The 22,388-nt window shown below is 40.0% G+C and overlaps 1 protein-coding gene and 1 pseudogene across 1 annotated transcript in view; both read left to right on the top strand.

Moving 5' to 3' along the window:
- The window catches only part of LOC140522378 (neutrophilic granule protein-like), a 4,667-nt gene extending 4,250 nt beyond the window's left edge, over window positions 1–417 (top strand). Inside the window, exon 4 of the mRNA XM_072637748.1 lies at window positions 179–417. Within this exon, the coding sequence (XP_072493849.1) occupies window positions 179–301 (123 nt within the window). The 3' untranslated portion in view covers window positions 302–417. The remainder of the gene's footprint in view (window positions 1–178) is intronic.
- Window positions 418–9,930: 9,513 nt separating this feature from the next.
- Window positions 9,931–11,470, top strand: LOC140533656 (RING finger and CHY zinc finger domain-containing protein 1 pseudogene; annotated as a pseudogene).
- The last annotated feature ends 10,918 nt before the right edge of the window (window positions 11,471–22,388 follow it).

Raw genomic sequence — 22,388 nt, 5'->3', positions numbered from 1 at the left:
CTTCGGAGATTACAAAACCCTTTGACATACCTTATCCTATTTAATTCTTGCAGGTTTATGAGCATCATTATTCCAATCTTTTTGCTATGTTCTGTGAACACAGGGGACTATGGAAAGCTTTAGAACCTGTCTTGCTTCCTGAAGACTTACATTATTCATTTATATTTTTCCCCTACAGACCGTTCGTTTTGAAAGAACTGTCCTCAGTGAAGATGAGCTCAAATCCCTTCCACCCAATATTAGACAGATATATGACCAGGCCAGATATGACATAATAAATGGGATCTTGAGGAACTTCTGAGCAAAAGAACCAAACAGAGCCAGTGAAATGGAGAAGCTTTGGTGAATATGAAAGCTGTACCTTTACCCCTCTCTTTGTCTGCTTTGATTGGAAATAAAGAAAAGTTGCAATCAAAACTCCTCAGGGTTGTCAATTTTTACTTGACAATCTGTGTTTAGTCACAGAGATGTGACTAACCCTAGCACAGATCTGGAACTAATTTCTTTTTTTAAAAAATCAATGAACAAGCAATTTTTTTCTCTTCTTTCTACCTTTCCCTACCTTTATTAGAGAAAGAAGAAGGAATCCCTTTGCAACAAATATGAAAATAGTCAAACAAAATGAATTTCCACATAGGCCAAATCAGAAATGTGTCTCATACTACATCTTGAATCTATCATCTCCAGGGATAAGAAAGTTAGGAGGAAGGGAGGAATAAAGAGAATGAATTCAGTTTTGAATGTGCTGCTTTTAAGATATCTGTCCAGCTTGAGATGCCCAGTTGGATGCATTCAAAGTTCTTTGCCTTTGCAATGTTTTTTTAATCTATGAGTTGTACTCCTGGTTCTGCTTCCTTCACTCTGCATTGCAGAAGATGGCAGATGTTTTGGATTCAGTTTTTCAAGGGGGATGACAAGTATAAGGATGCAGAGATGATAAGATCTCTTGTACAAGGGATTACAGTGTCCCCAAGGCCAAATTCAATATGGTGGGTTAGGGGAGGACGCTGAAACACCAGAAATGTCAGGGGTATCCAGAGAGCATGAAGGCCCACGTGGCTGGACCTCCTCATAGGCAGAATAGATGGCTGCCTAAATGGTAAGTTGTGAGGAGGGAACGTTGCCAGTCTTCTTGGGCCAAAATATCTCTCTGTGACCTGCCCTCAATGCCTGAAATTCCCACCACTAAAGACAGGCCTCCGGGTCGTCTTTATTTCACATAAAATGCATATATGTTAGACATTAGGTCAGTTGCACCCAATGAACATGAGTAGATTATTTTCTAATGCTCAACAGGCCCTGAAGAGCCTGACCCAGGATAAATATGTTGGAGGGAGGTAATGGAGAACACCAGCCTTGGGGCATTTAAGGCTAAGAGAAGCCACAGGCCTGCCTAAATCTTAGGGCCTGGAGATGGCTAGAGAGAGAGGTAAGAGTGTGTGTGTGTGTGTGTGTGTGTATGTGTGTGTGTGTATGTGTGCATGTGTGTGTGCGTGTATGTGTGCATGTGTGTGTGTGTGCGTGTGATCACATTGATAAGACAGACCCTCATGGCCCTGCCTGCTACTTTCTCTGATTCCCACTCTCACAGGTCAAGTTGCTTTGCATCTTGTGCCTGCGCTCTGCCATCCACTAGTCCAAATGCCATCCCCCTTCCACCTCCCTGTCTCCCCAGAGAACAAATGAAGAGCAGACCAGTGGTACCTCAGAGAGGGACTGGCAAGGAGATCTCCTTTAAAGCTTTCTCCCTAGGTATGGTAGAAGAGGGATGTCAATCAATCAACAAACATTTACCATCTGCTCCATGTCAGGCATGGTGCTAAGTGTGGGGGAGCTTACAGTCTAATGGCAGAGACAGCATGCAAACAAATGTATACAAAGCAAGTTATATACATGATGTAAAGGAAATCATTAACAGAGGAAGGCACTGCAATTAAGGGGATAGGGAAGGCTCCCAGTAAAAGATGAGATTTTAGCTTGAAAAGCTTAAAGCAAGTCAGGGATGTCAGTAGGTGGAACAAAGGAGGTGGAAGCATTTCACTGATGCGGGACAGTCAGAGAAAACATGCCCTGGGCCAAAGTCCAATCTCTCCTTCAGACGAAATGGCCTTACCCTGTGGTGGGAAGGATTTAAGTTGGACTCATTCAGCTTGGTTCCAGAGAACAGAAGCAAGAACAAAGAGGGAAGAGACGGAAGGCTTAGAGAAGCAGATTACAGCAAGAAGAAAGGACATGCGATGAGCAGATGACAGGGGGTTGACCCTCCATGGAGGTCTTCAAGCGGAGGATCACTTCTCAAGGACATTGTAGAGGGATTCCTGTTCAGGGATGAATGGATTGGACAGGGTGGTCTCTGAGTTCCCTCCTAACTCAGATCCTATGGTTCAGTCAAGACCAGAGTTAGAGCTGGAACATTTGGCTATCCTTTCATCTTCAGAGGCTGAATGATAAGGCTTCAAATCAAAATTTTGTCTGGGGATGGACCTCGGCAAAACATTCTTGGATTTGCTTGACTTAATTTCCTTCAGGCACATGTGTATTTTTATTTCAGATCCACCTTCTGGTCCCTCCTAAAGTAGGTGCAGTTGGACACTCTCTTTGGCCAATGACAGCATTATTCTCTGATGGGTTATGTATATAAGCAGTGGTCAGATTCTAGGCACTAGGACCATTCTTGCTTTCGGCTACCTGTCATCTAGTCTCTTCTAAATTGAGGAAGAAACCAAGCCCAGAAAGTTAAATGATTTGATCAAGGTCACACAGAAAGCTGAATAGGAAGCTTTGAACCCAGGTGCTCTGACCTCTGACCAATGCACCATACTGGAGAGAGGGTGCAAATAAGGGATGATTTCACAGGTCATCCTTGAAAGGGGGACGATCCCTGGTCATGCTAATGAACTCCTTCTAATAATTAATCATGACTCCATGTCTATGTGTGGGCTTTAACCAGAGGGAGAAGCTATCCAAAGCATGAGTTGAGATAAGTCCTTTAGTCATCTCTAGATCTGTAGTACTTCCCCATTTCAGAGCCCATTTCTCTTCCCCCTGTTCTGGAGCACAGACCATCTTTCTTAGCTTTGGGGTAATATGTTTGCCAATGCCTTGATTTCGTGAGTGGGTTCTTTGGCAAGTTGCAGGTATCTGTGTCCTAATGTAATGTCCCAATCTAGGTAGATGTGGCCACCTCTTCCTTCTTTGTCGACCCTTGTTCCCTTCCATAGCATGAGAAGGGAGAGGCTAACAGAGCATACTAATCAGAGAGGCTCTTAGGTTCCTCTCACCCTTGAGACCACAGCATTGTTTCTTCTAACAAAAACATAGGAGAAAGTCCTTGAGAGAAAGTTGGGGGTGACATGGGAGAATGAGAAAATATGAATGAAAACTAGCCAAGCAGGACCTTTGTTTTGTCCCTGCCTCACTTCCTTCTGTCTGTCTCCTTCTTTTGCTAACCTTAGCTGATGTTGCTTCTTGGTTTGTATGTGCATCCTGAACGCTGTCATTGTTTGGCAAGGATCTTGCCTGCTCGCCTGTTTTTGTAGACCCCATAAAATGTCCTGGGGACTGACCCCAGCCCAGCTGGTCCCTCCTGTTCTCTATCCAAAAAGTTCAGAAAAGAATGAAGAAGTGAACTTTCATAGCTAGATTTACCAGGTGTGAGTGTGAGAGCACTTCCAAGCACATGCCCCTGCTGCCCAAGCACAGCAGTGGGATCTGCCCTCCTTCAAACTTAGTCCAGGCAGACAGACTGCAACCAGGGACAGGACCAGGTGCTAGAAACCCAGCCTCATTAACCATTCAGAAGTTTGACAAAGGTCTTGTGTTTTTATCCTAGGATTATAGGTGTTTAGCTAAAAGGGACCTTTGAGGTCATCTAGTCCAATCCTTTTATGTTATAGAAAATGAGGGGAAGGAACTCACACAAAGGTCACACAGATAGTAGGTGATAAAATTGGCTTCTAAGCTCAGGTCCACTGACTCCAAGTTAAACAATCTTTCCTATCGAGCACAGTCCCTTTCAGCATCTTCCAGGCCTATTCCTTCTTGATCTGAGTGAGGCCATACTTTTATTTTAATTAGTGAATTTATTTTTAATATACAACATTTAGTTCCACAGGCTTTTGAATTCCAAATTTTCTTCCCCTTCCTCCGCAAGATGGCATGCAATACAACATAGCCTTTACATATACATCCACATTAAACATATTTTCACATTAATCATGTTACAAAGAAGAATTTTAACCAATGAAATGAACTACGAGAAAGAAGAAACAAGCAAAAACGAGAGGACATAGTCTGCTTTGATCTGCATCCCAACTCCAGAGTTCTTTCTCTGGATGTGGATAGCATTTTCCATCATGAGTCTTCGGGAGTTGTTTTAGAACCTCGCATTGCTGAGAAGAGCCAAAAAGAGGCCATAATTTTGAGGAAGGTATCCAATGTCTCATTATCTGCCATGTTTTTTCTGATGCCTTGATTCATCTCAACTCTCTTTTTCCTTTGCTAACCTTGACAGATTATGCTTCTTGGCTTGGTTGTGGATGCTGAATAGCTTCAACTCAGTGTGCTGCTGCCATGGTTCTGCAAAGACATGGTCCCCAGCTGACCTGTCCTTGGAGGCCCTATAAAACCAGCTCCTGCTTATTCCTTGCTCCAGAGATTTATGCAGGGAGAAGAGGATTTACAAGATGTGAACCAAAGGACAGAAATAACAGTATTAAGAGCAGTCAATGTTGAGGGGATATGGGAAGGTGTGAAGTCTAATACACTCTTGGTAAAGTGATGACCTGGTCCAATCATTCTGGAAAACAATATGAAGTCATGCTAGAAAAATGATCATACCTTTTGACCCATTGATACTATACTTGTACATATACCCAAAGAAGGCCAGATCCAAAGTTCCATACATAATAGAATATTCATAGCAACATCTTTTTTTTTTTTTGAGGTAACATAAAAAATAAAAAAAAAAGCAAAGTAGGTGTTCCTCAAATGGGCAATAACTAAACAAATTTTGCACCATGGCAAATATGAGGAATCTGGAGACCTTAGAAGACTTGTTTGAATTGATTCAGAGCAGGAGCAAGAGAACAGAACACTGTGAATATAAAGAAAAGCAGCAAGTAAAGGTGCAGAATTCAGATGAAAGCAATGACTTTGTTTTTTACTTCCCTCCAGCATCATGTCACAGTCTGGTCTTTCCTAGGTTTCTGTGCTTTGAGCAAATGGAAATATTTCCAATATTAATATTCAGCACATTTATAGATATTGCTACTTCATGAGCTTAAGAAAACAACAATGTATTATGTGGAATTTGGTTTATGTCCCAAGTTGTTGTGTGTTAAAGTAGAACTTTAGAGCTGGAAAGGATCTTGGGAGTGAGACGTCCTCTGGTTCAACTTCCCATCTGTGATAATCCCCCGCCCAAAAATTTCGAACTTATGGGACTCTCTGAGAACCATAATGCGCATTTATTGGAGGTACCTCATCTATGGACCTTCTCTCTCTTCCCATGATTTTCTAGAAACTTTCATACTTTGGTCTATTTAGCCAGCCAGTACCACAGTATCTATGATGTCAACACTGGGAAACCAACCAGCTGCCCCTGAGCAAGAACTTGCCATATTCACACAAAGAGAACTCAGTGATGTTCAGCTGTGTCTGTGTGTGCCCTGGTGTGGAGGAGGAGAAGGACCCAGTTGTCCTACACGTCAGGGCGAAAGAAATAATTAAACATAAATGTCAATTAAAATGTTAATTAAATATAAATGCTTCCTTCCTTCCTTCCTTCCTTCCTTCCTTCCTTCCTTCCTTCCTTCCTTCCTTCCTTCCTTCCTTCCTTCCTTCCTTCCTCTTTCTCCCTTCCCCTTACAGGGTTGTTGTGGAGATCAAATGAGAAAGTATTCATAAAGAGCTTAACACAGTGCCTGGCACATGACAGGTGTTTAATAAATCCTTATTGCTTTCCCTCAGGTGATCAATTTAAAATGCAGTAAGTGACACGTTTTTGGAATTGGCCAATGTGAAATTTGTTTTGCTGGAGAGTGCATCTATGTATTGGGAGCTTTATTTTTTTTATCTGTTTTTGAAAAATTGTTCAATGGGGATGTGTGGGAAGGACAGATGAAAATTAAAAAATACTGACAACCATATTGTAATGCCTACTTCATGCGGCTGATGTGAAGAAAGTTCTTTGTAAATTCTAGTGCTAAATAAACATGAGGAGAAAGAAGGAGGAGGAGGGGAGGAGAAGGAGGTGGAGGAGGAAGAGGAGAGAAGGCAGAGAGAGGAGGAAGAGAAGAAGAAGAAGGAGAAGGAGGAGAGGGAGGAAGAGAAAAGCAAGGAAAAGAAGGAAGGAAGGAAGGAAGGAAGGAAGGAAGGAAGGAAGGAAGGAAGGAAGGAAGGAAGGAAGGAAGGAAAGAAGGAAAGAAGGAAGGAAGAATGCATTTCTGACCTCAGAATCGGCTTCCCAGCAAGCATAAGCGTTCAGTTTAGAGACAAAAGAAGATAATTTGGAGAACAAAAAAAACTCCAAAAGATTTATGAAGAAAAATGGTGATCTTAAAAGGCTCTTTCAGACTGAGGCGATGGCTATGGGAGATGCCATCACAGCTGAAATAGAATATAGGAGATTAACATCTTTGATGAGAGATTAAAAAATAAACTATTGTGATATTGAAATATCAAAGGACAAATCCTCCATTTCCCCCTCCCCTCTAAAAGTCCATACTAATTGTGGGAGGCAGGTGGTATAGTCCAAATAGCCCTGGATACCCAGTCCAAGAGCCCAGACTGGGTGGGAGTCCTGGTTCCATAGCTCACTGGCTATGTGACTTAATCCCTCTGAACTTCAGTTTCTGTATCTATACATGAGGGGAGAAAATGGATTAGGAGAATCCTTGATCAATAAATTTGAGATTAGAGGATGTGAGCCTGTGTACGGTGGTATCTGAGGGACACTTACCCATGGACTGTAGGCATCCCATTGGTGGCTTTCTGAGAAGTGACAGAGACCCATGACTTCAGATTCAGATATTAGAACTCGCTTTAAGATGATTAACTGTCTGGGACTCAAGAGGAAAAACCCTTATCTTTATGCCCATGAATATAGTAAGCGTTTAATAAATGCTTGTGGATTGACTGAATAGGAAGAATTAGAGAAGTATGAAAAGACATATGACTTGATAAGGAGTGAAGTAAGCAGAATCAGTCAAATGATGCCCCATGACTTATAACAATGTAACAACTGCCAATGCTGTGCAATTGTAATGACCTTGCCTGACCCAGAGAACAGGGGACAAAATGTATCCCCCTCCTGCCTTTGCAGTGGTTGGGAGGACTTTGGGTACATGTAATGACTGACTTGGTTGATACTAGGGGTTGGTGTGCTAAAATGCTTTTTTCTTTCTTTTTAAATGTTTGTTACAAAGGATAGCTTATTGGAGAGGGAGAGGGATACATTTGGAAATGGGGACAGAAACAAACAAGACAACAAATACAAGATTTTAAAAAAACTTGTGAGAATTCTGGCCAATGGAAACTGGTTCAATTTCTTCTTTCTCAACTATGATTAGCAGATATGATCCAGGATTATGATCAATATCACATTTGACATTAACACCGACATTGTTTCTGAACTGCTTTCAATATACCTTCTCACTTGATCCAGTCCTTAGATTCTTATAAAGCTCAGCTCAGGTGTTACCTTCTACAGCAGAGAGAGCTTTCCTGGTCCACTGAGCGTTAATTGCATCTCCTGACATCACCCTGCATTATTTTGTCTTTACTCACATGAGCACGTATTGTATCTTCTCAACAAAATGTCAGCTCCTGTTTTGTTTTGGCTTTTGTATCCCAAGCGTCTGGCACCAGTGCCCGTGCTTATTCAATGTCTGTCACACTGGATTCAATGAAAGGAGTAGTGCATGTATTATTTAGTATTCCTGTTTGATAGATGAGGAAACAGCCTGAGAAGGATTGCATAATTACTATAATTCTACTAACTAGCATTTATATAGTGCCTGCTGTGTGCCAGTCACTGTGACAAATGCTTTAAAAAGAGGATTTCATTAATCCTCACCTCAACCCTGAAAGGTAGGTGCTATTATAATCTCCATTTGAGGAAACTGAGGAAGACAGATTAAGTGACTTGTCCAGGATCACACAGCTAGTCAATGTCTAAGAGGTGGTGGTGGTGAGAATTTGAACTTAGGTCTCCCTGAGTCCAGACCTGGAAGATAGCATTGCATCACCTAGCTGCCCAAGGTCACATAGGTTGTCAGTGGCAGAGGGAACTGAGTGAAGGCACCTTGATCTCTCATCTGGAAATCTTCCCAGTTTCTTTCTTTTCTTCTTATCCTTCCAGCCCCATCCTCCCCATGTCCTCTCCCCCTTCCCTACCTCTTTCCCTACTCACACCTAATTATTAGGCCAATTCACCCTCCTCTAGGGCAACTCTGGCCCAACCATTCACCAGGACATTGACCAATGGGGGCTCTTGTGAAGGTAAGGAGAAGCCACTGATTTCAGGATGGTCCTGACCCAGCTAGTCTGTCACTATTGGTCTTCTTCCCTTTCAACTTTATCACCCATATTGCTCACTGATCTGCTTATTAGGATGATATTTCAAATAAAGCTACTGAACTATACCTACCCTGTGCTGCTGCCAGACCAATGGTTAATTTACTCCTTTCTCTGTAGGAGGAATCCATTTAGGACAACTCATTTGTTTTATTATTGCCTAGATGTAGTTGTTCTTGTTCAAGCATTTCTCTGCTTTTCTAAATTTGTTTACTAGTTCTTTTTATAATTCTTTTCAAGATGAAAGTTAGGCAATTAGAAATGTATCATGAATTAAGATCTTTACTGTATAGAGATCATGAGTAAGAGGGAAAGCAAGTAGATAGTTGACTATACACAGTTGAACTGTGTTGCTTCATTTCTAGCTCGGAGCTCTTTGGATAGCCTGGGAATGATGGTATTTATGAATTCTATTAATGATCTGTATTTTTAACCTTTCTATCTTTACAGACATAAGAAGCAACATAGAACCAGTGTCTTTGTCATAGTCTAACCCCCTCATGAGCTAATACTCTTATGAATTAATTTTGTTATCTCCAAGTAGACAAGTCACTCTGCACAAGTAACCTTTTGTTTTTCTCCCCTCTCTACAAAAGAGGTTGGGAGGGGGTGTAGAGGTGAAGACTTCCAAGGAAGATCATGCTGTGAGTTATCCCCATTTAGTGGTGCTGGAGAGAATCCGTTTCACCCAAGGGAGTGGGAGAAAGTCCTTCTCAGCCACCTCTTGGGTTATAACTAGTTATAATGAATAATTTATTGATATTATATTCTTTTGACTAGCATGTGATTCAATATTTAAAAAATCTGTATATGTTAGTGATATTGGTGTCTAGTTCTTTTTTTTCTATTATATTCCTCTCTGGTTTGGAAAGCAGGATCATATTTATCTAAAACAAAGAGTTAGCTATTTTTTAAAAAATTCTTGTTTTTTACATGTTAGATAAATTCATTTGCACATTTATTTGGATCTGGAAGGTTTTTTTTTTTTTAAATCATGCGAATTCTTTTATGATTTACTTAATTTTACTTCCTGAGATTAAATTATCGTTAGTTTATCTCTTTCCTATTTTGTTCTTTTGGGGAGTTTATTTTTTTAGGGTCATGTATTTCCTTTAAAAGTTTAGTTTTATTGCCTTAAAATCAGCTACAGTAAATTTCTTATCATTTTATCTATTTCCCTTAGAGCCAGCTAAGTGGTACAGTGGATTGAGAACTCAGTTTGGAGTCAAGAAGACCCGAATTCAAGTGTGATCTCAGACAGACTGCTTACTGCCTGTGTGACCCTGGCCAAGTCACTTAACCTCTGCTATCTCAATTTCCTCAACTGTAAAATGGGGATAAGAAGGGGAAGTCCGGCTCTTCGGGGAGAGATCAGTGCCCAGCGGCCCCTCGGCCAGGTGCGATCGAGCTTCTACAGCCCGGGCGATCTGTGGCTCCAGCTCCGGCTCCAGCGCGGACTCGGATCTGCGGCTGGGCTGGAGGAGGAGTAGGGGATGGCGTTGGCAGAGGTGGCCGTGGACAGCGAAGAGGCGGCGGCAGAGGGGGACGAGCGCGCCGGGGCTGCCAACACTACCGGCACAGGTAAACTTTACATCTGCCACTTATGCCAAGATGACAAAGGTCGTCCTCTGGATCGGTTTAAAGTGAAAGTGTATTGTGTGCAGTGTGGGGCAAGTTCGGAGCGCTCAACACACTTGTGAAGAACGTAGCGCTGGGTCTGGAGGGTATTATTGCGACATATGCCAAACACTAGAAGCAGTGCCATGGGGAGAAGTGTGGAGTTTGTAGGATTGGTCCGAAGGAAGAACGTTTTCACTGTTTGGAATGTAACCTCTGCTTATCCTTGAGTCTCCAAGGTCATCACAAGTGCATTGAGAAGGTCTCCAGGCAGAATTGTCCCATATGTTTAGAGGACATTCATACGTCCCCTGTAGTTGTCCATGTCTTGCCCTGTGGCCATCTTCTACACAGAGCATGTTATGAAGAAATGTTAAAAGGAGGCTCCAGGTGTCCATTAGGTATGCGCTCTGCTCTAGATCTGACTCCTTACTGGCGCCCGTTGGATGATGAAGTAGCACGAACTCCAATGGCAAGAGAATATCAGAATATGACTGTGGAAATTCCCTGCAGCGATCGCAGTGCCCGCTCCACGGTCCAGTTCTACGTATTAGGAATGAAGTGTAAGAGCTGTGAGTCCTGTAATACTGCCCAAGTTGGAAGGTGCGGAATTCTTCTGGAGCAGCAGTGAGCAGCCTCTCTAGACCGCATAGAAAGGGCTGCTCCTCAAGACTCACCATTGTTTCTGAAATAAGAGACATTCCTTTGTGTCCTGTTGCCATGCTATCACAAACATTAGTGTGAGGTTTGTGGTCATGTCACAACATAACCTGTCACTCTGGGAACTTGGTGATCAGGCTGTCAATATTGTTGTCCTCCTTTTTATTATTGTGCAAAAACTGGAGCTCTTCCACTGAGTGGGAATTCCTTCAAGGTTACTTAGGACCCAGATGACATTCTGCTTTGAAATTGATGTTCATTAGAATGTATAATTTCATTGCATTTCCTCTTAAGCAAAGCTATGCATTCAGAATCTATAAATAGTTCTTAATAGAACTGTGCTTAACATTAAAATTATCTTAAGGGCTGTATTGTAAGACTAGGGTTTATCTTTTTGTCTAAATAAACTTTAGGATTTTATAAAGCAGCCCCTTTTGAATGCTATAAATGCGTGTTTTAGTGTAACATCAGATAAAAAACTCTTGGCATTTCAGAAAAAAAGAATAATAGTACCCACCTCCCAAGGCTGTTGTGAAGATCAAATGAAATAATTTTTATAAAATGCTTAGCATGGTACCTGCTATATACTAGGCATTCAATAAATTCTTGTTTCCTTCCTTCCTTTTACATTAAACTTAATTTTATCTTAAAAAATTTTTCTTTTCTTTTAAAAATCACAGTAGCTCTTGCTTTATGAGTTTTATTGGTCATTTAAAAATAAACAGCACTTAAAAAAGAGATCGGGACTTTTGTTTTCCCCCCCTCCCCCCACAGACACACAGTCTGGGTCTGGTCGGAAGATGGTTGATTTTTAGGGAAATGCAAAGGATGTTTGTCTCTTCTGAGGAGGAAGACAAACCACAGGGTGGCACCATAAGCCTTGGCTGTGTAAAACCTGATGGCAGAGAGATGTCTTACCAGAATGTCAGAGTGTAGCTGGGAGGGAAGCTGCAGGAGGGATTATGAATTTCTCTGAATGATTGATGGGAATCTAGTGTCTCTTTATGGGTACCTGGGAGTCCTTTGAATCTTCTGCATTTTTTTGTGGAGTGAAATAAAAGCAATCTTCATGTGTTACCTTCAGTATTCATACAGCGCTGAGGACTGAACATTCACATTTATGAAAATTAGTTGCAAATGTATTTGCAGATTTTCCAGAATAAACTCTGGGTAATGATGGAGTATATGAACCAAAGAAAATAATAATCATTTCAGTCAGTCCCTGAGATCGATCCAGTATGTCTGACTGAGGATTTGGGGGTTCCCGGGATCTAAGGTATGTTAAGTTTTATTGATACCTCTTGTTTTTACAGTGTTGTTGTCTGGATATATGTCTCTCTCTCTCTCTCTCTCTCTCTCTCTCTCTCTCTCTCTCTCTCTCTGTCTCTCTCTCTCTCTCTCTCTCTCTCTCTCTGTCTCTCTGTCTCTCTGTCTCTCTCTCTCTCTGTCTCTCTGTCTCTCTCTCTCTGTCTCTCTCTCTCTCTCTCTTTCTCCCTCTCCCTCTCTCCCAGCACATTCTCCTTTGAGACAAAGTAAAGTAGCTAAGTAAAACTACCTGATATGGAGAAACTTCAGAAGCCTTTCCAGTGAGATCGGGGTAAAGCAAGTATATCCATCATCACCATTATTGTTTTATATAGCTCCCTAAAAGTTCGCTATTCAGTAAGGCAACAATAAGAAACTGAAAAAATATATGTTGAGAAAAAGAAACATTTTCACTATTTGTATATACTTCGATGGTTTACTTAGAGAATTGATTAAAATTAATTGAACCAATGGATAAGCTACAAAATATAAAATCACAAAACCCCCAAAGTTATTAGCCTTTCAGTACGTTACCAAAACACCCAGCAGGAAGAAATAGAAATTACATTGAAAATAACTGCACATATATAAAATATCGGGAGATTCACCTATCAAGCCACACTCAAGATTTAAATTGTAATTTTTGTTATTCCTTAGAGTAACAGGAGAGGATGAGATCTTAGCTTCAAGTGAAGGACTTTGACCTGGTCAAGAGAAAGGCTACTTCTTCATCTGAGACCAGATAGAGATAGAGTCAGTGGATTAAGATGTCTGAAAGATGTAAAATGAGGAAGGGGAGAAGGGCCTTGGAAAATGGTTTCCATTTTTTCCAGTGAAGTATGAGGCAAGGATCTCTGCAGAGAAACCATAGGAGGACAGGAAGAAACAGAAAAGAATAAGGGAAATCTGGATCCACATCCTGCCTGATCCTTAGTAGATACGTATGTGATATGATTAAATTATGTAACCCATTTGAAACTCAGTTTTCTCCTCTGTAAAATGCACATGAGAATGTAGGTATGATACCAGATGTCACTGTAGAGAACAAGGGGAACTATACTTTTCCCTCTCAACCAAATCAGGGATGGAGCTGAAACTCTCATAGATTACTGAGACCCATAGACAACTGGGTCTTCTTGTAGGAGAGACTTTCCCTTGTAATCTCTCCAGTTCTCCTTATGCTTTTTGGTTAAAAAGAGCAGATTTAAAACTCTGGGATCTACACCCTCAGCAGCATCATGACTCCAATCATCTCATTCTTTCAAATGAAAAATAAGTGAGGATCTAATTAAAGTTTATTTCTTTCCTTAGGTTTTTTAAAATTTTAGACCTAAATACTAAAACTTAAATATATAATGTGAAAAAAATTATAAACTTAAATTTTAAAAAATATAGAATTAAAAAACCATGTCAAGTGCACAGAAGAACATGAGAGGATTCAAAATATATAGCAATAAATTTCCATTTTAAAGGCTATACAATAAATACTACACATTGTATTGAGAGCTGTCCATCTTTTTTTTTTATTAAAAAATTTTTGTGGGTCCATCTTCTCTTTGCTTCCTTGTAGGTTTTGTTTTGTGCTCTGCTGTACTCTTTTTACTTTTTTCTTTTTCCCCCTTCCTCCCTACCTCAAGCTACAGTTAAGCATGCATATATTTATATATAGATACACATACAGATTCTACTCCTAATCTTTCTTTTTATGTTTGTGCATATCTCTTATTTCCTATCTTTCCTGACTTTTCTATTTTATTTCTACTTGCTACCTTGCCCTCCTATTACGTGTCCTACTCTAACTATCCCTCCCTTACCCTCCTAGTCCCATAAATCTAAACACCCATTCATACAACCCTTTGATCTATTCCCTTACCCTCCCTTCTAAAGATCCTTCCTTATCCTCTCCCCCCATCCCCTTAGCATTTTATTTCTTTCTAAATTTAGAAGACTTTTATGCTCTTCTAAATGTATATGTATTGTTCCCTCTTAAACCCATTTCTGATAGAAGCAGGTTTCCAGAACTAACAGCCCTCCTTCCCTATCTAATTCCTCTGTTCTAGTGCTTCGTCTTGCACCTTATTTGTATTTTAGCTGTTCTTGACTGGTTTTACTTTTTGAAGTCCTATCATGCTCTGATCTACTCCATTCTTTCTTATGAGCTACCCAACTACTACTAACAATCTTAGACCTACATTTTACATTCATAAAAGGTAACCAATCTGTCCTTATTGAGTCCCTGCAATTGGTCATTGGTATGTACCTTATGTTTCTCTTTGCTGTTGTATGTCAAATATTCTATTAAGTTTAGGTTTGTTTGTTTTTTTAAATAAAGTCCTGAAAGTATGACAATTTATTAAATGTCCATTTCTTTTCATTGAGATTTATGCTTAGCTTTGTTGGGTACGATATTTTGGCCAGAAACCCAGTGCTTTGCTCTTTGATATATATATATATATATATATATATATATATATATATATATATATATAGTGTTCCAAGACCTGTGGTCTTTTAGTGTCACCACTACTAGTTCTTGTGTGATTCTAACTGTGGCACCACCATATGTAAATTGTTTTTTCTTGTTGCTCATAATATTTTATCATTGAACTGGGGGTTTCAGAATTTGACAATAAATTCCTGTGGGTGTTCCTCATAGGAAGTGGCATTTGGTGGATTTTTTCTATTTTGACTTTCCCCTCTTTTTCTAATGCTTCAGGACAATTTCCTTTAATTATTTCTTATATTATTGTATCAAGGTTTTTTTTTGATTATAGCTTTCAGGCAGCCCAATTAGTTTTATGTTTTCTCTTCTTGATCTGTTCTCCAGATCAGTTGTTTTTTGGTGAGATGTTTCATATTCTCTTCTACTTTTCATTATATTTTGTTTTATTATTATTTTTGGATCTCTTATAACTTCACTGGCTTCTCCTTGTCCAGTTCTGATTTTCAAGGAGTCATTTTCTTTCTTAAGTTTCTGCATCTCTTTTTCTAATTGCTTGACTTTCTTTTCATAATCTTCTTGTTTTTCTTGGATTGTTTTTTTTTTTAGCTTTTCCTCAGTTTCTCTCATTTAATTTTTGAAGTCTTTTTAAAGTTCTTCTCTGAATTCTTTTTGAATGGCAGGTGACCATTTGACATTATTCTTTGGGGTAGAAGAAGGTTTCTTTGTTTCAGTTTCCTCCCCTGAAGATGAACCTTGTTCTTCTCTATTCCCACAGTAACTCTTTATGGTTGGATTCTTTCTCCTTTGCCTGTGCATATTTTTTGGCCATAGTTTAGTTTTTGTAATCACCTCTAGTCCTGGGATATGCGGGTGGTGCCTCTGGCCTCAGAGCCTTCTTTCCTTCTCTCCTCTGGCCTTGAACACAAACCAAGACCTCCAGCCAGTGGTGTGTCTGCCCCACTACTTCTGTACTCACCAGGTGTATGCTGGTTCCTTCATGCTCAGGACTGGTCTTGGTGTTCTTTGTCAGCAGAAGTTGCCTTGATCTTCCATGGCTCAGATACCCAATTCCCTTCACTGCCAGGGACTTAAAAGTTCCTGTGGCTGGGGCTGAGATGACTTCCAACTCAGCTAAGCTCAGGGCTTGCCTGATTGTTGTTTAAGCAGCCCCTAACCTGAAGGGTTTCCTCTTCACAGGGAGGAAGCCTTTACCTGGGATTTTTCTTTGTATCTTCCCTCGTTGTCCCAGCAAGACCACTGTTCTTCATCTACTCTTATTTATTTTCACTACCCTCTATTCACCCCAGGTCTCTCTTTTATCTCCCTTTTGGAGGAAAATCTTGAGAACTTGATATTTTTGACCTCTTCTTCCATTTCCCCAGAATCCTCCCTGAGTTACAGAATCATTCCTAAAACTAAATTGGAGGTTTTATAACTTCCCATGTGGGGACTATGCACTCTCTGATTTTAGGTAACAACATGGTCGCAATGGGGACAAATTCATTTATGAAAAGAGAATCAAGTTTACAAACTCCCTTTAGTAGTACAAGGATAGGAAGATAGAATAGGACTTGTTTTGTTTTTATTTTTCAGCTCAGGAAGAAGGCAGAAGAGATGAGATGGCCTTCAATGACCTGGATTTGCAGCCAATGGTGAGAGAGTTGACTATTGCTCAGGCCCTTCTCCCAGTTAGATTGCTCCAGTTCCATGGCTTTCCAGTGGATGACAATGCTGGTCATCCCGTTGCTCTCCATTCCATTGTATAGCCTGTGCCTTGGTTTCCCATCTCTGTGACTGTGGCTCCCCAACTTCACTAAGATTCAGCCTCAGCCTTCTTCTGCTCAAGCATCTACATGCTGATCTAAGCCCCAAATCCCATATGGTATTTCCTCCACCTTATCTTGAGTAAGGGGCATGGGGGAGGAGATATTAGGAAGGAAAGAATACAATTTCCAGTATGTTTAGCAATAAGGCCTTTCTACAGTGATAACCAGCCCTCCCATTTCATTCATAAGGTTTACACTGAATTCTCCACAGCATCTTTGTGAGACAGAGAAGTTCAACAACCTGCTCAATCTTCCCCATATCCTTCTATGTCTCTCTGAACTTTCATTTTTCTATTTTTTTGTGATTTCATAGCATCTCATTGCATTGATAGGACATAATTCAGCTATTTCTCAAATCTTGCTCCTATAGGTTATTTCCAAGTTTTTGTCATTATGAAAAGACAACCCCCACCCCATCACCCTTTTTATATCAACATCTTTTCCCTGCATTGGTTAATATCCTTAGGGTATGGTGCAAGAAATGAGATTGTTCCAGCGCTCTTAGCTTGCAGATGAGAAAACTGAGGCCCAGAAAGGCTATTCATAAGTTTGAGCTTCCTCTCATTGCTCCACGTTTTGTATTCTAGGGAAAAGCAAAAATAAGTCTTATTCTTGCTTTGTGGAAAAGTACTTGAAATATTTAAAGACTGTAATCACATCTTCCTCCAATCATCTCTTCTACAGTCTTATCATACTGGTCATCTCTGGTTATTATTTGATTTGTCATTGTGGTGTCCAGAAAGGAACACAGAATTCCAGAAGTTGCCTGAGGACAGCAGGACAAGCCCCTTCCTCATTAAGATATTGTGCTTCTGTTCGTGTAGCTAAGGATACATTAGCTTTTTTGGTCACAAGACTATCAAAGGATAGCACTGATACATTGTTGCAATTCACAAAAAGCCCCGGAAACATCAAATGGCTTGGGAGCAGTGAGGAGACAAGTTTGCCTGCTGTCCCTAAAGACTCTTAGGGCTCCTTCATCCTGAAAGAACCCTCATTTCATCCCACCATCCCCTCTAACTATCACCTGTGTGTCTTGTTCCTTTCACAAACTCCTAAAAAAATGACTTATTTTCTCCTTGCCTCAACTTCCTCTCTTCTCATTCACTTCTCATTCACCTGTTGTATGTAGTTCGGCTTTTAACCTCATTCCTCAACTGAAATGTTCTCCCAAAATTCCTATTGATATATCAGACTTTTGTTGGTATTCTTTGTATTTATATGACTTTCATTTCTTTTAATATTGCATTTGTTTTCAATTTAAAATTGAATACAATTTACAATTCCCAAAGGAGAGAACATTTCCATATACAAAGCAGAACAGATAAAGAGGGCTATAGGTGAAATCACAAACCTCTATTTCATATAACTTGTTTTTTTTAAGTACATAATTATTCCAACATGTTACTTTCAAAGCTGTCTTGCTTGTTTGTCTTTTGAATTCTCTTCTGTGTGTTTAAAGGATTATTGAAGTATTTTCTCCTTTTCCTTTTTCTTTCTCTCTTCATTCCTTCCTCCTCTCCTTTTCCTTCTCTTCCTTCCTTTCTCCCTTTCTTTCTCCTTTTCTTTCTTCCTTCTTTCCTTCCTTCCTTCCTTCCTTCCTTCTTCCTTCCTTCCTTTCTCCCTTTCTTTCTCTCTTTCTTTCTCCCTTTCTTTCTTTTTCTTTCTTTCTTTCTGTTTCCTTCTTCCTTCCTTCCTCTCTCTTCCTTCCTTCCTTTCTCTTTTCTTTCTTTCTAACTCTCATTTCCTCTACCCTACATAAAAAAGTAACAGCACAATTCTCTTAACATATGTGAACATCTTCAAGCAAAATAGATCCACACATTTGTCATATCCAAAAATATATCTCGTTCTGTACCTTGGGTCTATCATCATCCTAACCCCTCCTAGGTCAGGGAGGACACAACATGCTTCATTTTTATCTTCTAGAGTTATGGCGAGTCAGCACATTGATCAAAGTTCAAAGTTCTTTTTCTCTTTAAAATGTTCTTATATAGATTGTTTTCCTGGTTTGGGTCATTTCACAATGCATTACTTCATGTACTTCTTCCTAGGTTTCTCTGAAATGACTCTTTCTATTATTCCTTATGGTGCCATAGTTTTCCATCACATTCGTATACCACATGGTTGTAATGGAGTACTGTAGTGTATGTGCTATGGTACATGCACATCATATGATACAGTATATATGTTTTATGTACTATGGTATATGAGTAGAAGCAGTTCCTTTCTGCTCATATGCCATAATGTGTCCAGCCTTTCCCCAACTCATTTGTTTCTAGTTCTTAGCTACAACAAAAAGATTTATTTAATTACTTTGGTATATTTGGCCCTTTTCTCTCTTTCTTTAATCTCCTTGGGGAATAGGCCTACAAGTGGCATCACTGGGTCAAAGAATTATTGTTCAGTCGTTTTTCAGTCATGTCCAGCACTTTGTGACCCCATCTGGGGTTTTCTTGGCAAGGATACTAGTTTGCTATTTCCTTCTTCAGTTCATTTTACTGATGAGGAACTGTGTGGGATGGTGAGACCCCTACTGAAATGGACTACTTGGAGTCATCTCAAGATAAAAAACAGAAAGTTCTCTTTTCAGTTCTGGTGAGAAGTGGGCATCACCTTCACTAGTCAGTCTAGAGAAGGGAGGCACAGTACAGAAGCAGAACATGGTTATACAGCTAAAAACCACAAACCCACCCCTCTTACCAATATGGTCAAGAGCCTGAGCAAGCACTTTATTTTCAGAAATTTGCCCCAGACACAAAGAATTGAGGAAGAACCTGAATAAACATCTCCCCTATTTGGCAAAAGGTAGGAAATGGGTTAAGCAAATCTGGGGAGAAGGGCGACAGGTGGTTTCACAACTTCAAGTTTCCCCATATCATATGATTTCTGAGAAATTGAAACTCACGTCTAGAGTCTGATCTACTTCAGATTTAAGTTCTTGAAAAATTTTCACTAGCCATCACTGAGGCAAAGGTGGTTAAGTAACACAGCTAGTAAGTGCCTGAGGCCACATTTGTACTAAAAAAGATGAGTCTTCCTACTTCCAGGACGAGTACTTTATCCATTGTGCCATCTAGCTGCCTGGCTCAGAGGATATATACTGTTTAATGACTGTAGAGGCAGTTCCAAATTTCTTTCCAGAATGAATGTCTGGACCATGCTACAACTCTGCCTATAATATACTAATGTGCCCATCTTCCCACAACCACTCCAACATTTGTCACTTTCTATTTTAGACAACTTTGCCAATTTGATAGTTATAAAGTGGAACCTCAGAGTTGTTTTAATGTGCAGTTTTCTAATTATTAGTGACTTGCTATATTTTTTTATATGACCATTGATCATTTGGAAGTCTTACTTTGAAAATTGTCTTTTCCTAACCTTTGACCATATATCTACTGAGATAACACTTTCATTTCTGAATATATTCCTTCTTCCTCCCCTATCAGTTTAATTATCCCTTGCAATAATGAATAGAAGAGATAGTTTACCTAAGCCAACAAACACGTTAGTAGATTCCTGCTGTGTATGTAATATTTCACATCCTTTCCATAGTCCCCCACCTCTTCAAAGAAGGGGAGGAGATATGTTTTCCAGTTTTTCTCCAGGACCAATCATGCTCATTATAATTATGTAGTGTTCACTTTCTTTTTCTTCTTCTTTTTGTTCTTTCCATTTACGCTATTGTGGTCATTATGTATATTGTTTTCTTGGTTCTGCTTATTTCACTCTGCATCAATTCATGTAAGTTTTTCATGCTTTTTTGAATACTTCATATTCATCGCCTTTTACAGGTCAACAATATTCCATTATCTTTAGATGTTGTTTGGTTGTTTCAGACTCTTTGTGACCGCATTCGAGGTTTTCTTGGCAAAGATACTGCAGTAGTTTGCCTTTTCCTTCTCCAGATCGTTTTTACAGATGAGGAACTGAGGCAAACAAGATTAAGTGACTTTCCCAGGGCCACACAGCTAGTCCATATCTGAGATCATATTTGAACTCAGGAAGATGAATCTTTCTGACTTCAGGCCACTGTGCCACCTACCTGCCTAAGTTTGTTTCACCATTCCCCAATGGATGGGCATCTACTTGATTTGCTGTTCTTTGATAACCTGATAAGAATATTTTGATGTATATGAGACTTTTCTTTCTAACACTGACATCCTTTGTGGTATATACCCCAGAAGTGGGGTCATTGGGTCAAAGTTTATGGACATCTTAGTCACTTCATTAGCATAATTACAAATTGTGTTTCAGAATGGTTGGCCCAATTCACAATTTCACCAATAGCATATTAGCGTACCTGGCTTTCCACAGTCCCTCTAGCATTGACTATTACTGTCTTATGTCATATTTTTCCAGTTTTCTTGGGGTGAACCATGGGGTTGCTTTTGATTTGCATTTCTATTATATTAATGATATCCAGCAATCTTTTGTATGTCCATTAGTAGTTGTAGTTCTTCTTTTGAGAATTATTTCTTCATATACTTTGATTACTTATGCACTGAGGAATGACTCCTTGTCTTAAAAATTTCTATCAATTCCCTATATATCAGATGACAATTGACCATAAGATCATAGATGTAGGGCTGGAAGGGACCTCAGAAGCCACCTAGTCCAATTTCCTCCTTTGACATATGGGAAAACTGAAGCCCTTGACTGTTAAGTGACTTGATTAAGGTTACACAAGTGAGTGTCAGGGACTGGATTTAACCCCAGTTCCCTGAATCTAGAGTCATCATTCTTTCCAATACACTACACTGCTTCCCTAGTGATCTTTCCCCAATTCTCCTCCTTTTTGACTTCTCTGCAGAATTTGACATTGTGACAAACCCTCCTCTTAGAGACTCTCTCCTCTCTATTTTCATGACATGCATCTCTCTGGCTTCTCCTCCTGCCTGCCTAACTGCTCCATCTGAGCTGGATCATCATACATCCTGCCCTGTAGATATGGATGTCCCTCAAGACTATGTCCTGGGTTCTTCATTATTTCTCTTAAGAGTATTGCCATCTTTCTAGTCACTCTGATTTGAAAGCTTGGATTCTTCCTCTGCCTTCTGCTATGTAACCAGTCAGTTGTCATCTCTTGTCGATCGCATCTCTCATATCTACATCTTTCTCCGAAGTCATGTGTTCTAGCCTGGACTTCTGGAATAACCTCTGAATGAGTTTTTCTGACTCTCCAATCCATCCTCCATCATCCTTTTAAGTGTCTACAACATGCCAGGCACAATGCTAGGCATTAGGGAGAGCAAGACAAAACCTTAGATAGGCTCTATCCTCAAGGACCTTACATTTCATTCAGGGAGATAATTCATGTGTAAACATGGAAAAGTATACTGAGAGATAAAATGAGAAGGGTCTTCAATCCAGGACAAAGGCTTTGGGTTTACATAGCCTTGTCAATAGAGGTGTTTGAGCAGGGAAAGGACACGTCAGATCTTTATGTTCACAGGTTTTTATCTGGAAGAGAATTTAGAGATAAACTTTCTGATTTTTTGAAGAAAACGTAGGCTTTAGAAAACTAAGGGCTCAAAGGTTAATTGACTTGCCTAAGGTTATAGAAGGGCAGAGTTAGGATTAGAATTCAGATCTTTTGATTTCAAGTCCAATCCCATTGTTTCTATGGTGCAGCAGTGGATTGAATGCTGGGCCTGGAGTCTGGAAGCAAGTGTTTAAATCCAGCTTCAGAGATATAACTAGATGTGCGACCCTAGACAAGTCACTTAACCTCTGTTTGCTTCAGTTTCCCGAGCTGTAAAATGGGGATAATAACGGCACTTACCTCCCAGGATTGTTGAAGGATGAAATCAGCTAACTTTTGTAAAGTGCCTGACATATAGTAAGTGCTACGCTTATTTCTTCCCTCTCTCCTTCCTTCCTTCCACTTTAGGGAAATTGTTTTGTGTGTGTAGTTAGGATAGATTGGACACAGGAGGAGACAGGAGACAAGAAGA

Source organism: Notamacropus eugenii, chromosome 1, assembly GCF_028372415.1.
Source record: "Notamacropus eugenii isolate mMacEug1 chromosome 1, mMacEug1.pri_v2, whole genome shotgun sequence".
Classification (NCBI taxonomy): domain Eukaryota; kingdom Metazoa; phylum Chordata; class Mammalia; order Diprotodontia; family Macropodidae; genus Notamacropus; species Notamacropus eugenii.
The sequence above is the reverse complement of the archived record's forward strand: the minus strand, read 5'-3'. Positions and strand labels throughout refer to the sequence as shown.